The 12,277-nt window shown below is 38.6% G+C and overlaps 1 protein-coding gene across 4 annotated transcripts in view; it reads right to left on the bottom strand.

The window, feature by feature from the left end:
* The window catches only part of myo1b (myosin IB), a 100,309-nt gene that overhangs the window by 20,730 nt on the left and 67,302 nt on the right, over nucleotides 1-12,277 (bottom strand). For all 4 annotated transcript variants that reach the window (XM_084122783.1, XM_084122782.1, XM_084122781.1 and 1 more), the window contains exons 14-19: nucleotides 12,163-12,267; nucleotides 8,563-8,625; nucleotides 8,004-8,204; nucleotides 7,099-7,325; nucleotides 6,450-6,650; nucleotides 5,247-5,340 (exon numbers count right to left, since the gene is read on the bottom strand). In XM_084122783.1, the coding sequence (XP_083978909.1) occupies nucleotides 5,247-5,340; nucleotides 6,450-6,650; nucleotides 7,099-7,325; nucleotides 8,004-8,204; nucleotides 8,563-8,625; nucleotides 12,163-12,267 (891 nt within the window). The remainder of the gene's footprint in view (nucleotides 1-5,246; nucleotides 5,341-6,449; nucleotides 6,651-7,098; nucleotides 7,326-8,003; nucleotides 8,205-8,562; nucleotides 8,626-12,162; nucleotides 12,268-12,277) is intronic.

Genomic DNA, 12,277 nt, shown 5'->3' on the forward strand with positions numbered 1-12,277 from the left:
ATGGAAACATCATTCTTTGGGAATGCTTTTCTGCAAAGGGGACAGGACGACTGCACTGTATTGAGGGGAGAATGGATGGGGCCATGTATCGCGAGATCTTGGCCAACAACCTCCTTCCCTCATTAAGAGCATTGAAGATAGGTCGTGGCTGGGTATTCCAGCATGACAACGACCCGAAACACACAGCCAGGGCAACTAAGGAGTGGCTCCGTAAGAAGCATCTCAAAGTCCTGGAGTGGCCTAGCCAGTCTCCAGACCTGAACCCAATAGAAAATCTTTGGAGGGAGCTGAAAATCCGTATTGCCCAGCGACAGCCCCGAAACCTGAAGGATCTGGAGAAGGTCTGTATGGAGGAGTGGGCCAAAATCCCTGCTGCAGTGTGTGCAAACCTGGTCAAGAACTACAGGAAACATATGATCTCTGTAATTGCAAACAAAGGTTTCTGTACCAAATATTAAATTCTGCTTTTCTGATGTATCAAATACTTATGTCATGCAATAAAATGCAAATTAATTACTTAAAAATCATACAATGTGATTTTCTGGATTTTTGTTTTAGATTCCGTCACTCACAGTTGAAGAGTCCCTATGATAAAAATGACAGACTTCTACATGCTTTGTAGTGGGAAAACCTGCAAAATTGGCAGTGTATCAAATACTTGTTCTCCCCACTGTACATACATGCATACATACATACACACATACATACACACACACATACACGCATACATACACACATACATGCCAGGGAACTACACTGCGACCAAAATGGTCGCATATGCAACCTTTTGAAATGCCAATGCGACCCTAATTTTAATGGGTCGCAAATGTATCACTGATTATTTTTGCACCTATGTTTTAGGCAATATGCTATGATTTACTATGAGCATTTATTAAAACAGAAATGTGTATTTTAAGAATACGTTTTATAACGTGCTCTGAGCATTCAACACATCAAGTTGGCTTCAGCCCCGCGACCGTTACGAGACGTACCATTGTTGTACCGGTATCAGTGCTGCGCGAGCACTCTCTCAAAACACGGACGTGCGCACACAGAGAGAGAAGATAATTGTAAAATGAAAATTGACGGGCTATAGTTTAAATTTTGTTCTTGCTTGTTTTTTTTCTGTCAAAATGTCAGAAAGCATTTTGTATTATCCATCCGTGTTTTTAAAATTCGTTAAATGATGGACGTTTTACTGTTAACACAGCCCTCGTTATATGTCGGATTCGTCTAACTTATACTTGATATTATCTTATTCGTTATGCTATTATTGGACTCCTGTCTATTCATTGTCAACTGTTTTCTATAAATATGTTTGTATTGGCTAACATTTATGCAGCTAATGCATGTCCTGTTTAAAATGTGCAATGTTCAAACGCAAAGACAGCACGTCACAAATAGAAGCCCTTTTCCCTGTGCCATTTAGTATCATATTTGGATATTTGAATAATAAATTAAGTAGCCTATCTTAATTGTACACAATGTTCCTGTTTTTTTTTTTTTTTTACTGTTTTCTAGGGGTTTCTTAATTCTAGACAAGTTGACCAGCACACATTATATGCAATGCAATGCATTAATTTCCAATTAATTTTGGAAAATATCTCTTTATTTGATTATCAGTAAATTTGTTTTCTATACAGAGATATCGGTATCGGCCATAACAGCAATATTAATATCGGTTATTATCGGTATCGGCCACAATTTTCACATCGGTGCATCACTACTTAAGAGTTCAGGAGTCTGCCCATCTGTGCCAACCATAGCATGTTGAAATCCATTTTGCACTTTATTGTGTACTGTATTTTCTATTGCAGTAAATCTATCCCAACCAATGTTAAAGAAAACAAAAACAAGAAGGTATGTGGTTTAAAAGATGGCAAGTAAAATAAAAAGCACATCTGTATGCAATACAGTTTCATTATTGTTCATTATTATCCAGAGCGGCTTACTATAAATAATTTGTGCGACCAAATCATGTTTTGCGCCAGTAACTGAAAAAGTTAGTAGCGCAAGTGCCACCAGTGGAAAAGGTAAGTGTAGTTCCCTGCATACAATAAATAAATGACATATGCTCTCAATGTCAGATGCAGAAAAGTTAGTTTATGCAGTCATGACCTCAAGGCTAGATTATTGTAAAGCTTTACTGGGTGGTTTTCCCTGCATGCTTAATAAAAAAAAAAGACTCCAGCTGGTCCAAAATGCTGCAGCTAGAGTAGGTGGCAAAGATATCATATCACGATTGTTTTTCAGAAAAAAAAGAGATCACGATTCTATGATTTTTTTCATGTTGGTTTTACTATTTTGCATGTGACTGAGCAGCACAGCAAAACTAATTTCCCTGTTTTAAAAATGTAGCCTCACAAGGTAACAAAATCGAAAAGAAAAAAGAATGAAAGACCATTTAGGCCAAAGTAGGGGTGGGCGAAGATGAAAATCTTTATTTCATTATTTTATCTTTATTATTAAAAAAAAGGACAAAGATACACATTACATATACAATATAATATAATATACAAAAGAAGTAAACAGTGCTTTATTTTTTCACATAGGTGTATTTGACAGTAGCATACAAGTAAGAAATTGAATAAACAAATGTAAAAATAAAACTACACAGAATTCACTAAATAAATTCAGTACATTTAATTTATACAGTGAAGAGCAGTTAGTGGTTTTCTCTTTGTCTTTCGTTGTTGATTATAATTATAAAGATGCTGCCATTTGTCATTAATGATTGGTAGGCTGCAGTCACTTTAAGACCTCATGCACGGATCTAATATAGAAACACGCATCCGGTTTTCTACACACTGTTTACGTTTATTTAAAACACAACTGACAGTGTTTATGGAAATCTTGTGTGTATTTGACAGTTTAAGTGCAATAAGACTCGAAAGATTACTTCAATTATTACTCAAGCGCTGTTTGACAAGCTTTCAGTGTGCGCAAGCTTTGGGTGTACACGCTCAGAAAAGCGCATGTCAGAACAAGTGCCCGAATAAATTGTTTAACCGGCAAGGCTTTAAAACGTATGCAAATAATAAACTTTCGTGATTGTGAATAACTGCAATGTCACATGAGCGTAACCCTACCTCTGCGTTAACATTATGTTAATGTACCTCGAGTTGTACAGTATGATGGGACAGAGGCGCCAGAACTGCAACTGATAGATTTTGCACTGTAACACGATATTTCTTTAAAAGCAGATAAATGGAGACATTTTAATCGTTCGCGATCAAAAATGGTGATATCGCACACCCCTAAGCTAGAGTTCTTGCTAGAACCAGGAAGTATGACCATATTAGCCCGGTTCTGTTCTTCCACACTGCATTGGCTCCGTACTCCAATCATGCTAAATACTTATAAAGATCTAAATGGTTTAGCTCCTCAGTACTTCAGCAAGCTCTATTGTAGTTTTTAGACCAAAATCTAAAAAGACTGCGGCCGGTAGATCCTTTTCCTATTTAGTGCCCAAACTCTGGAACAGTCTTCCTAGCATTGTTTGAGAGGCAGACACACTCTCTGTCAGTCTAAATCTAGATTAAAACATGTCTCATTAACCTAGCATACACATAACACACCATCACATTTCTATATATTCAAATCCATTAAAGGATAATTAGGCTGCATAAAGTAGATCAAACGTAACCGGGAACACTTCTCACAACATCCATTGTATGCTAATATTAGTCTACCCGTCTCATCCTTCTGCCAAGGTTACATGATCAGCCGGATCCAGATGGTGGACCTGTACCTAGACACGACGACAATGCAGCCCTATATGTCACCAGAGGCCATGCCAACTAGCCAATCCCCTGTGAAGACCTTGTCTAACAGACAGCCATCGACACAGATCCTCAGCAAAGACCACGATAACCAGAAAAGTTCTCTGGACAAACCCTGATGGCCAGCTTCATCTCCATAATGGCGTGATGAATCCGATCTTCAAGCAGAAGGGGAAACTTAATATTCAACAATATTATTGATCTGACTGTACTGACACTATTGGATGAGAACTAAACTGAGCAGGACAATGACATCAATGTCTTTCTGCAGAACTGCTTTATAGATGAAATTAACTAATTTAATAATTGATGATTTTTACAAACAGAACTGAATCAACACTGAACTGACTTAAACTAAACAATAACACTGTTTTCTTGTAAAGATGCCATACAACCAAAATGAACTGTATGCATCATTGAATTATTTTCCTGTTATCACTGTAAAGCTGCTTTGAAACAATTTGTATTGCATAAAGCTCTATATAAATAAAGGTGACTTGACTTAATTTAAAGCTGCTGGGTTTCTTGAAACAGAAACTGTTAATGTCAAAGGTTAACAGTAACAATGCCAAACAAAACTAGATCGCTCCCATTGTAATAAAAAAATCTTGGTTAAAAAAGGTTCTCAAAACCAGGAGTAAAGGTGCACCATTTGACGAGAGTTTTTTGGGGAAAAACAGGTCCTTTGTCTGTCAATAGTGTAGCTATATATAAAGCACAGCTCACGAAGAAGCTACTTTCAAACCAAGCAGCTTTATGTTGGTCAACACAGTAAATTCACTTGATTATCTTGAACATGAGCCAAATCTGAATTGGGAACCTTTCACCCTAATGTGGAACTCCCATTTCTGCAAAGTCCTATTGAAATGACTGGATTTGGAAATACAGGTGAGTTTGAGTTTGCAGGTCACTTCTTCATTTTGGTGGAAAAGAGGTGAATGATGACTAGACTATTGTCTACCCTAGAGGTCAAACATGATCTCTAACTCCACTGGCATTGAATGAAAATCTGGAGATGGGAGATTATGCAGGAGGAAAGGACAAAGAGAAGATAAATGCTCTGTACTGCTAGATCGGTGACTGACACCCAAGGCTTCAGTACAGGGTTTTCATGGGCTCCTCTGTAATTTCTCAGCTGAAGTCTCATTTCCCAAACTGCCAAACTGTGGAGAGGGGGAGGGGGGAGGGGGTAAGTGAAACCATGTGTGCGAATGCCTGTTTGAGTTTCTTTCATGAGGGCGATTGCTACTAATTAACATGAGAGAAGCCTGAAAGAACATGACTTCCTGTTTGAGAAGCTTTAAAAAACCTTGAGAGATCATACGTATCAACTGTGCAAATCCAAGCCTTTCGCCATGTTGGAAGTGGAATAGAGCCAAATGATATATTCTCCTGGCTAGAGCCATCTTCTGTGTAACTGATTCAAAATCACACTCAATGAACTTAGAGTAGTAACTCACTCACCGTTCTGGGGTTCCTGATGAAGATCTTCGAACGACCATAGGCAAACTCCTCTGCATGAACCTGCAGACCTGTCAGGAGAACCTGGACACCCTCCCTGATAATAAATAGGCCACCAACTGTCAGTCAACCAATATATTCACAAAAAGCATATACGTGTGGGATCCAAATGTCTGAAACTAAATTGCATTTTAATTCTAACAATTTGAGTAAAAATGTCCCTGAATTTCTCGTATTTGGTATGATTTATTTTATACTTTTGGGAGATGCTTTTATACAAAGCAACTTTGAATTACATTTTGCCAATATGCTCATTCTTTGCAAACCAAACCCACTACCTTGACATTGCTAGTGCAACGCTCTACCAGATCTACACAATCAAGATCACAAATAGTGCAGAATCTGTTTTTCATCATTTACATCATAACGTTGGTTTACGTTTTACAAAAGACTTTGACATTTATTTCCAGGTTTAAAAAAAAAGATTTTCAATGTAGTCTCAGACTTTGGGACCCCATTGGGCACATCACTGAACAGTTTCTGTTAAAAATAAAAATAATAATAATAATAATAATGAAGCAAGGAGACAATAAAACAAAGTAAAGGTGCACAGTATGATTTAGCACAGAAACATGCACCATGTTAGAGATAACAAACAGTGTCTGAGTGATCTGAATGAAAAGTAAAACATAGTCTAGCCACAGTCGGCATTGAGATGATGATAACATTCCAATGAAAGATAACATGATAAGATGTGCAAGTCCAAATCTCCATGAACACTAGATTCTCCTATCAGACAATTCAGTGAAATGACTCAGCGTCTAGAAGTGACAGTTATGAGGGCCAATTCTGTCCTGGCATGTTTGCCATCAGATACAAGTACATTTGAAAGAGGACTTATTTTCTGTAGCCAGGCGAAGTTAAGGTAATCGTTAAGCTTACAAAGCATGAAGGGAGATTTAAAACAAGAGACAGCATGTTTAAATATCTACAAATGAATAAAAAGGTCATGCAGGTGGAGGTACAGCCATTGAAAGATCTTCTTAAATCTCAAATATGATGACAATATAATGACATCAGCTGAACAGCATGTTCAGAAAAAACATTAAAGCCTGCAGAAGAGTTCTTTAAAAAACAAAAAAACAACAACAAAAAAAAACACACACACAAGACCTGTATGACATTCTTGATCAGTGGGGGTCTAACCTGGCTGGGCCCCTCCAGTGGGGCCAGGTCTGCTTACAGAGCATCTTGTAGCGCTCCAGGCAAGACTCATAGGCCTGGCGGAAAGCATAACCAGCCCTTCTTACGCGTACATTCTCCATCAGACCCAAGTAGCGCACCTGGTGACACACTAGTGAGTCTGTGAAAATGTGGGCTGCTTTCTTGTCATTGGGTTTGATGCACCTGAACAACACAGACATAAATAAATATTCTCAACTTTGAATAGAAAAGCACAAATTATTGTGTGAATCTTCAGAAACCCTTTATTTAACTATTTCAGCAAAAAAAAAAAAAAGCTCTTTTAACGCTGGAATGGTTTAAAATCTATTATGAATGTGTGCACTGGCAAGACAAAACGTGCAAATTATAAACACACACAAATGGTGGTTAAACTTGCAATAATCTGGAAATCACATGCGTGCCGAACCGTGGAGCCTGGTCCGTACAAATCACCGCTTAATCCCTCAAATTAAATGTTTCTAAATAAACTAAAATTTTTTTTCTTTCAATTATTTGTTTTAAGCTTACATTGCTGTTGTTTAATTAAAATGATAATCCATTAAAACAATGCAATTTAATGTTCCATTATGGTTATGTCATCATAACGTGTCAGAAGGTTTGTGATTGTTACCTGATATAGTTGGGGTTCTTGGTCAGCAGGTTCTTCATGAGTGTTCCCACTGAGGCTTTAAACTGGAATCCAGCTGTGGGGGGCCGCTTAAGGTTCACTTTAGCTGGATTTCCCTCAGGAAAGAGAAGCTTCATCAGGCTGTGATTGGCTTTGTACATGGCCTGGGATAAATCTCTGTAGAGGAGGTCATTGTTTTTATCCACAAATCCCTCCGCCTGATACAGCACCTGTGTATACAGAATACCATATTAAATAACTCTTCTTTATACACTTCTCAGATCTTTACAATGTGCTTTTTTCTAAAAACACACAATGAGGGGTAAAAAATATTTGTCCAAGTAAACTCAGATTTGTGTATGCTGGAACCCTCTGGCTCCTCCCATCATCATTACTAGTTTTCCTCACTTTGAACAGCTATAACTTTTTATCTCTATGGTGAACACTCACCAAACTTTGCATGTACAAAGGGCATGTTTTACACTGTGGCCAATTTTGGGATGGATGATTGCTTTTGTAGATCTAGATATTAAAATTTAAAACCATCATTGCAACCCCATAGACTGTTGGATGTGGGTTATACCGAACAGCTGTTACTTTAAGAAAACCATTTAACCTGCAAGCAGTGATGTCAACATTGTCAAATAAGAGATCTTCTCCACAATTTAGCAGAAGAATGCTATTAAAAGGTTCAAAGTTCATTATATTCACGTCATAAATCATACGTGGGTCACACAGCATGTGGCAATCATGTCTTTGTTTCAAAAACTTAATATACAACATTTTATGTAAAAAGGTATTGTGAGCATGTGATGCATGTTTTCCATGGCCTTGCATGCAAAACTAAGAAAAAAAGAGAGTGAGAGCTTGAGGGAGCTGAGAAATAGGGAAGCTGTTTATGACCTCACCTTTCCAGCATAGTGCTGGATGCGGAAGCAGTTGTGTGGCAGGCTGTGGTCTGTGAGGAATTTGGAGTTTTTGCTCCGTCTGCTCTCAAAATGCTGGTGTTCAGCGCACACGGTGTTCAGCTTGTCCAGGAATGTCTCATCTGTCACTGTGCCTGGCCTCAAACACTCCTCATCCAACATGGCCAAAATCCCATTCTTGTTCTGAAAACAAATTATGGCCATCACATTAAATAAATCTATACTGTACTTTGTAAATTTGTCTGTAAGCTTTGAGACCATCTTTATGCTAGTCTCCTACTTAAAACTGACAAAAATGAACCTTTTATAAACTGTAAATACATGGCAAGTTATTTACCCATTGCGGCTAATACATCGGAAGTTTCATACATTCACAGAAAATAGCTTAATTCCGTGTTGCAAAATAAGGAGTATGCAGTTTCTGCAAGCATTTTTCATGAGGTCTATAATGAAGAAAAAACTTAGGATTACAGTAACAAAGACACAATTGTCTCAGATGGTGGTTTGCAATATTTGTAAAACTACTGTCAGAAACACTCACATTCTCGATGAGATCACATATGATGGCGTTGTTGAAATACTCAATGTTGGTCCACTCAATACCCTGTAGACAAAAATAGTCATCAGTTTTAACTTTCTATAGAGAAATATTCCTAGAACTCCAACTTAAGCTAAATCCTGTTGTCAACAGTCAAACCTGATTTTGTTTAGGAAAGATACAGACAAGCTATACTTGAACAGGCAAACACCACATATCCAATACACAAAGGAGTAATCCTGTCACGATTATTTTTCAACTGCCTAAAAGCAATGATTTGATCTAATTGCAAATTAATTCATGTCTAATTTAAGATAACTAAATGAATAGGTTATTAAAGTGAATGACATTACAACAACAACAATATTATCATTAATAATTAACATAAATAAAATATTTGTATTAATATTAATAATACATACAGTTGACATTAAACATAAATAAATAAGTACCATTAATTATTCAGCTATTCTATTATACATTAGGAATGTTTGTTTACAAAGCTTGAAAATAAAATAATATAGTTCATTGTAGATAAATGACTTACACTGAAGATAGATGAAAAAAAAAAGAAGCTAAATCAAAAGTTATTTATGCCAATTAATTGCCAACAAAACTGTCATAAACAACGATCTCTATGATGGTATGCAGTTCAGCCATGCAGTTTAAGCCAATACATTGGCTTGATGTCCATGTTGTTATATTTAATGACTCTTTCTTTCTGTTGCTAGAAATGTTTGTTAGTCTGGCCAGAGAACTAGTCCCCCGACTGGGCCTGGTTTATCCCAAGGTTTATCCCCCCCATCATTTTCCTGTTTATCACTGTAAAGCTGATTTGAAACAATCTCTATATAAATTAAGGTGACTTAACTATGATATTTATGGTCTGGAGTGTAGATTTATATGTCCCATAACAGAACTATGGAATGGGCCATAGATTTAAACATAAAATCAGAGCCAATCAAGGCCACACTGGATTAACAAGCTGGAAAATAGCTGTGAGCTAATTGGACTGTGTGAAAGCTCCTCAAACTAGGAGGTAGATGCAAGCGGGAGGAGGGTTCAAGAATGAGGAATGTGGAATGTGGATCGGGGCAGACTGGTCCCTAGACCCCTGCATCCCTCCTCAGTCTCCAGAGCAGTGGTATTTTCCCATGCACTCTACTGGAGTGAAGCCAGAGAGTGTAATATCACAGTGCAGGGGTCATGGCAGCGTCAGGGCACATACTCAAGAGTTCTGAAAGCAAACAGAGCTCCAAGCTCTTCAGGGACAATTGTGTTTACTCTGACTGGAGTGAGGGATTGTTTCCGTCCCCACAATCACAGCACAAAAGAACTGTAATTAGTACTGTGCAATAAACTCTGTATACTACCTATTTTATTAAATATCAAGTAAACAGTATGGATGTATCGAAAATCAGGAATGTTGCCTTTGCAAGCAGTATAGGGAAGTAGGAGATCATCAAGGAACATTCAAACTCAATGTTAATGTAACATTTCATTTCATTATCAGGTTGGTCTTTGAAAGCAGCATGGATGCACCAATGATTGCCTACAATATCCCACAATCCTACAGTATGTTTTTGGTTCAGCCATTTTAATAAGAGCACTCTGCTCGGTTTGTTAATAACCCATTCAAAATTTGATTTATTTTTCATGCTGCTAGCAGCACACTGCAAAGTTCTGGATTGACTACCATATTTATAAGCAGGACTGAATCTGAAAATGTGATGATTGACAATGATCAGAATGCTCAATGGCGGCATCCCAAGTTCAAGCGAAGATCTTTTAAAAGAATGGGCCAACTACTTAACACTCCTGAATAACAAGAGTTCCAAAATCAATCCGAATAACCGCCCACTTCCAACACCGGACATCCCAGGTATAAAATTGGGTAAAATAACAAGATCAGAAATTGACGACGCCATCACTACACTCAACCGTAACAAAGCACCTGGTCCAGATTATGCCATGACAGCTGAAGTACTAAAAGACGGAGGTGAATTTGTGGTAAATCAACTTCACAACATCTGTCAGTTGGTCTACGAACATCTCACAGCACCAACACAATGGACATTAAGCTTGATAAAGCCAATACCGAAGAAAGGTAACCCACAGCTCATGACCAACTATCGAGGAATCAGCCTAATGTCCATAGCAGCCAAAGTCTACAACAGAGTAATTCTCAATCGCATAAGAGGCCCGGTTGACAAACTGCTCAGAAGCAACCAAGCAGGTTTCAGAACAGGCCGGGGATGTGCTCAACAGATCCACATCCTCCGTAGGATCATGGATGGAGCGCGGGCACAAGACATCCCAATGTATACTACCTTTATCGACTTCAAGAAAGCATTTGACTCAATTGACCGAGAGATAATGTTTGCCATCCTACGTCATTACGGAATTCCATCGGAAACTGTAAACGCAATCAGAATCATGTATGACAAGTCGACAAGCCAAGTATACGTTGGAGGAGAGCGTTCGAAGTCCTTTGCAATCACAACAGGAGTTCTACAGGGAGATGTCCTCGCACCGTACCTATTCAAAATTGTCATCGACTATGTTTCAAAGCAATCAGCAGGCGGTTTCGGTTACCTAACACACAAGGGTACCCCAGCACGATCGGAAAACGCACGGCCACAACGATCTTGTGCCAAAAAGAGAAAAGAGATAACAACCGAACGAAAACTCAACGACCTTGCTTACGCAGACGACATAGCGCTTCTCGAGAACGATCCAACCCGAGCACAACAGCAGCTAACAGTAATGCAGCAAAATGCCTCTACCGTCGGCCTTGAGATAAGCATTGAAAAAAACGTTCAAGTCCAATTAAATGATAAATCCCAAATAAAGACCAATCTGTCAATTGATGGAAAGCCAATTGCAATCGCGGATGAGTTCAAGTACTTGGGATCATACATAGTGTCGACCAAAAAAGATGTCAACAACCATATAGCTTTAGCGTGGGTCGCATTTACGAAACTCAAGACCATCTTGAGATCACCCAAGCCGCATGGAAAGTTCAAGATGCGCCTATTCAATGCATCGTGCATATCAGTGCTTCTTTACGGATGCGAATAATGGGCGCTCACTCAATCCCTTGAAGAAAAGCTAAACATCTTTGCTAGAAAGTGCTACCGAATCATGTTGGGAATCAACCAAGCAGAATCTCACATGACAAATGAACAACTATACAGCACAACAGGTCAACAGCCAATTAGTGATACCATCAGGAGAAGGCAGCACCAGTTCATCGGACACTGCCTTCGCATGGGAAACGATGAACCAGCGCAGATATATGTTCTTTACAAGTCGGAAGTCGCATCGAACCGGCGGGGTAGACCAAGAATATCATACAGGGACTACGTTTATCGGTACTACGAACATCTAGACCTAGATAAGGAACGACTGCACGAAGAGCTGACCAGCATGTCAAAAGAAAGAGGACTGTGGAGAAATATCGTCGTGCCTAAAAAGCCCGCCCGATGATGATGATGATGATGATGATGACAATGATAACCATAGAAACATATCGAACATATACAAACAACATATCGACAAGCCCTATTTCCTACAAGTCTTAATGGAAAGTTTGTCGCATACCTCACGGACATACTCCTCCTGCTCTTCGCGGAGAGTAAGCTCGATGAAGATTTGCTGGAGTTTCTCATTGCAGTAGTTGATGATGAACTGTTCAAAACTGTTGTCCTGCAGGAAC

This window comes from Abramis brama (genome assembly GCF_963993115.1).
Source record: "Abramis brama genome assembly, chromosome: 8".
NCBI classification, from domain to species: Eukaryota; Metazoa; Chordata; class Actinopteri; order Cypriniformes; family Leuciscidae; genus Abramis; species Abramis brama.